Source organism: Centropristis striata, chromosome 13 (assembly GCF_030273125.1).
Source record: "Centropristis striata isolate RG_2023a ecotype Rhode Island chromosome 13, C.striata_1.0, whole genome shotgun sequence".
Taxonomy (NCBI): Eukaryota; Metazoa; Chordata; class Actinopteri; order Perciformes; family Serranidae; genus Centropristis; species Centropristis striata.
The window spans coordinates 11,151,901-11,156,106 of record NC_081529.1 but is presented as its reverse complement, the minus strand read 5'-3'; the positions used below and the strand labels follow the sequence as shown (position 1 = coordinate 11,156,106).

The 4,206-nt window shown below is 41.1% G+C and overlaps 1 protein-coding gene across 1 annotated transcript; it reads left to right on the top strand.

The window, feature by feature from the left end:
• Positions 1-679: 679 nt before the first annotated feature.
• Positions 680-2,876, top strand: LOC131982953 (protein NLRC3-like). Its single transcript, XM_059347549.1, has 2 exons — positions 680-2,482; positions 2,566-2,876. The coding sequence occupies exons 1-2, from the start codon at positions 858-860 to the stop codon at positions 2,816-2,818; spliced, it is 1,878 nt and encodes a 625-aa protein (XP_059203532.1). The 5' UTR covers positions 680-857; the 3' UTR covers positions 2,819-2,876.
• Positions 2,877-4,206: the final 1,330 nt, after the last annotated feature.

Here is a 4,206-nt window from a genome sequence, read left to right as displayed (position 1 = left end):
CCCTTATCGTAAATTGTTAAGAGGTTTTTTAATAGTATTTCAGCAATAAGAAACCATGGCAACATCCATGGAGCTGCTGATAATATTGGAGGATTTGACAGGTGAAGACTTTAAGAAGTTCAAATGGTTCCTGCAGCAGGCTGATGTCTTGGAAGGCTTTCCAGTGATCCCAAAGAGCCAGTTGGTGAATGCAGACAGGCTGGACACTGTGGATGAGATCATGGAGGCCTATGACAAAAATGCAGTGGAGGTGACCATTAAGGTTTTGAAGTTGATCAAAAAGAATTACTTGGCACAGCGCTTATTAAACATCAACACAACATCCAAAGGTAAGTTAAGGGAAACTCAATAACTACATAGCATGGTAGAACAGAGTTATATATGTACAGCACAACTTCAAATGAATGCTAATGTTGTTCCATAACTGCTTGATGTGTAAATTAGCACTTGTTGCGAACAAGGTCACTTCATAAACATCAATGGTCAATAAAGTGTATTATGCCATAGTTTCGTTTACAGTTTCTATTGTCCAAAGTGGTAAAAAAAAAAAAAAATCTCTTGATTCAGAGTTAAAGGATTATATTTGTTGCATGAAGGTCATGAGAAATTACAAATTAGTGTTACAATAGTTAGTCAGGATGATAGTTTACCCAACATCAATAGGTGGTACAGGTAACATTGAGATAGAAATATGTGTTCATGTATCTTGAAAAGGTTTGTACATCTCAACTGACGATAGCTTCTAATTATTGTGTATCAATTCAGAGGCTCTCACTGATTCCCAGCGTAAACTCAAATCCAACCTGCAGAAAAAGTTTAAGCATTTGTTTGAGCAAGACACAAAATCTGGAAAGCAGATGTTGATGAATGAGATCTACACTGAGCTCCTCATCACAGAGGAAAGGTCTGAAAAGACATTTGGACAAAATGCAACAGCATCCGGCAACACAGTTAATTCTGAACAGCTTATTAACTTCTTCGAAACCTCAGCGGGTCAAGATGGATCAGTTAGAGCATTATTGACAAAAGGAGTAGCAGGGATAGGGAAGACCACCTTGACACGGAAGCTTGCCCTAGATTGGGCTGAAGAGAAAATCGACAGCAATGCACAGTTCATATTTCCATTCACTTTCCGAGAGTTGAATTCACTCAAGGAGAAAAAGTACAGCTGGGTGCAACTTCTTCATCACTTCTTTGCTGATACCAAGGGAATAAGCTGCTTTGATAAACTCCAGATTGTGTTCATCCTTGATGGTCTGAATGAGTGTCAACTTCCTTTGGACTTTCACAACAACGAGATCCTGACTGATGTCACTGACTCAGCTTCAGTGGACGTGCTGCTGACAAACCTCATCATGGGGAAACTGTTCCCTTCTTCCTCTCTCTGGATAACCACAAGACCTGAGGCAGCTGGTCAAATCCCTCCAGAGTACATTCACATGGTGACAGAGGTGGGGGGACTCACTGATCCAAAGAAGGACGAGTACTTCAGGAAGAGATTCAGGAATAAGGCGCTGGCCAGCAGAATCATCACCCACATCAAGACATCACGAAGCCTCCACTTCATGTGCCACATTCCATACCTCTGTTGGGTCACTGCAACAGTTCTGGAGGATGTGTTGAAAACCAATTACAAAGGAGAGCCACCCAATACCTTAACTGAGCTTTATATCCATTTTCTATTAGATCAGTTCAAAGTGGTGAATGAAGAAACAGATCCACTCAAGATGATTGTTTCTCTGGGAAAACTGGCTTTTGAGCAGCTGCAGAAAGGCAACCTCATCTTCTATGAAGCAGATCTCAAAGAGTGTGGCATTGATATCAGAGCTGCCTCTGTGTACTCAGGTTTGTCCTGGTTCTGCCCATGGTCTTTTTTAAAGATCTGCGTGAACACGCCTTTCTGTTTTGTCCATTCAAGCTTCCAGGAGTTTCTGGCTGCTGTTCATGTCATTGTGTCATTCATCAACTCTGGTGTCAACCTACTGTCAGAAGAAGAATCATCTTCCCAACAGTCAGAGCAATCTGAAGTCAAACACCTCTTCCAGAGTGCAGTGGATAAGGCTTTACAGAGTCCGAATGGACGCCTGGACTTGTTCCTGCGCTTCCTTGTTGGCCTCTCACTGCAGACCAATCAAGCACTTCTTCAAGTGAAGCGAACAGGAGGTAGCTTACAGAGCAGTCAGGACACAGCCCAGTACATCAAGAAGAAGATCAGGGAGAATCCCAATGTAGAGAGAAACATCAACCTGTTTCACTGTCTGAATGAGCTGAATGATCATTCGCTAGTGGAGGAGATCCAACAGTACCTGAGTTCAGGAAGTCTGTCCCCTGACAATCTGTCTCCTGCTCAGTGGTCAGCTCTGGTCTTCATCTTATTGTCATCACAGAGCTTGTTGGATGTGTTTGACCTAAAGAAATACTCTGCTTCAGAGGAAGGCCTTCTGAGGTTGCTGCCTGTTCTTCAAGCCTCCAATCTATGCCTGTGGGTGCACAAGTTATACCATACATATTCAAAACTGTAAAAGTTATATTTTAATGTCCTTTCTCATTCCTTTTGGCTATTAGGTTGAGTGGCTGTAAGCTTTCTGAGAAAAGCTGCAAAGCTTTAGCCTCAGGTCTTGGTTCCCTGACCTGTAATATAAGAGAGCTGGACCTGAGTTACAACAATAAGCTGGTGCGTGGACACCAGGAGCTCACAGTTGGCTTGAAGTATCCACAATGTAAACTGGAGATTCTCAGGTTTGCTTTCTTTGTTCTAAGATGTTTTTACTTAACATCACATCTTGGTTACTTTTATAACCATGGTCTGCCATTGTAACTGCTGAAGCAATATAATTCCTTATCTGCATAATCAATGTGTTTTTAAGCTTGCATGCTTCCACTTATTAGGGCCACGGGGCGAAGCCCCGAGCACTGCTGTTATACTGTGGATTTTTTCTTCTTCCTCTTCCGGACGCAATTTCGTCCTGCTACTAGTCCTACAACTTGAAGAGTTGCAGGACAAATTATATATCAAAACATGCAGTTTGATTGGGATCGGTGTGCTATTTCTTTTCTCTACAGAATACGAATTTTTCCCGACGTAACTCGCGAAAAACTGTCCAAAATTTTGCATTGAAATGAATGGGACGGCCGAAAAAAAATGAGCGAAAATGTCATTTAAACTTTGAAGAGTAGACACAAGTCTTGTGTATCGGTGTATTAATCCACATTTCGATAGGTCATATAGTTTTTTAACAATCCCTGTTCAATGACCATGGAAATTCTGAGATTAAAATGGGTGTGTATTGCACGGAATGTTCGTGTCACAGAAGAAATTGTCAAAAAATAAATTTGAAAACTGCGCTCCAGGCCACAAACTCTACAGAAATAATTTATACATAGAAACGTAGGAAAATTGGTCTTCTCACTCACAATCCTCTGGTAAAGCTGTCAGAGTTATAGTTTGGGCGCAGGACACACAGATGCGCCACCAACACGCACCAACAGCCTCATTGGCTCCCATATTAAAAACGCGGGAAGATTTCTGAAAAAGGGAGATGGAACAGTTTTTTTTAGATCGTTCTAACAAAGCTATTTTTTTATTTTTCTTAAAAAAAAACATATTTAGACGTTCAGGAAGAACTCAGGACGCTCAAAATGAAGTTGGATCAATGATAGGTATTATGGTTTTGCCAAAAATGCTTTCTGTTCGAGGCCAGAGATTCCAGTCTGTCCACCTCTGCTGTCACTGTGCCGGAACAGGTGTCAGTTAATTCTGTTGATTGCTTTGATCTGATTGCCTTTGATCTTTGATGTAATTACAGTTACAGATAAACAACACACACACACACACGCAGGTAACTTTATGTGATTTTAAATACACACACACACACACACACACACACACACACACACACACACACACACACATTTTGAGGTTAAAGGGCACAGTTTGAAATCTCTGAAGAATCTCATCATAGTGTACACACACCAGCAGTAGCCCCCGTGGCCCTTTCAGAATTTCTTGATAGTGTGGCTCTAGGGTTAGAAAGGTCAGTTTTTCTTGGTCAGTCCACCAGTTTGGTCTGTATATAAATGCCTCTGTGTTGTTTTTGTGATTACTTTTTTATTCAGATTCAACTTTATCAACAAGTCATTGATTAATTGCCATGAAATATGGCTCCAATCCTGACAAGAACAATTGCAATTGTTGGTGATCATTAC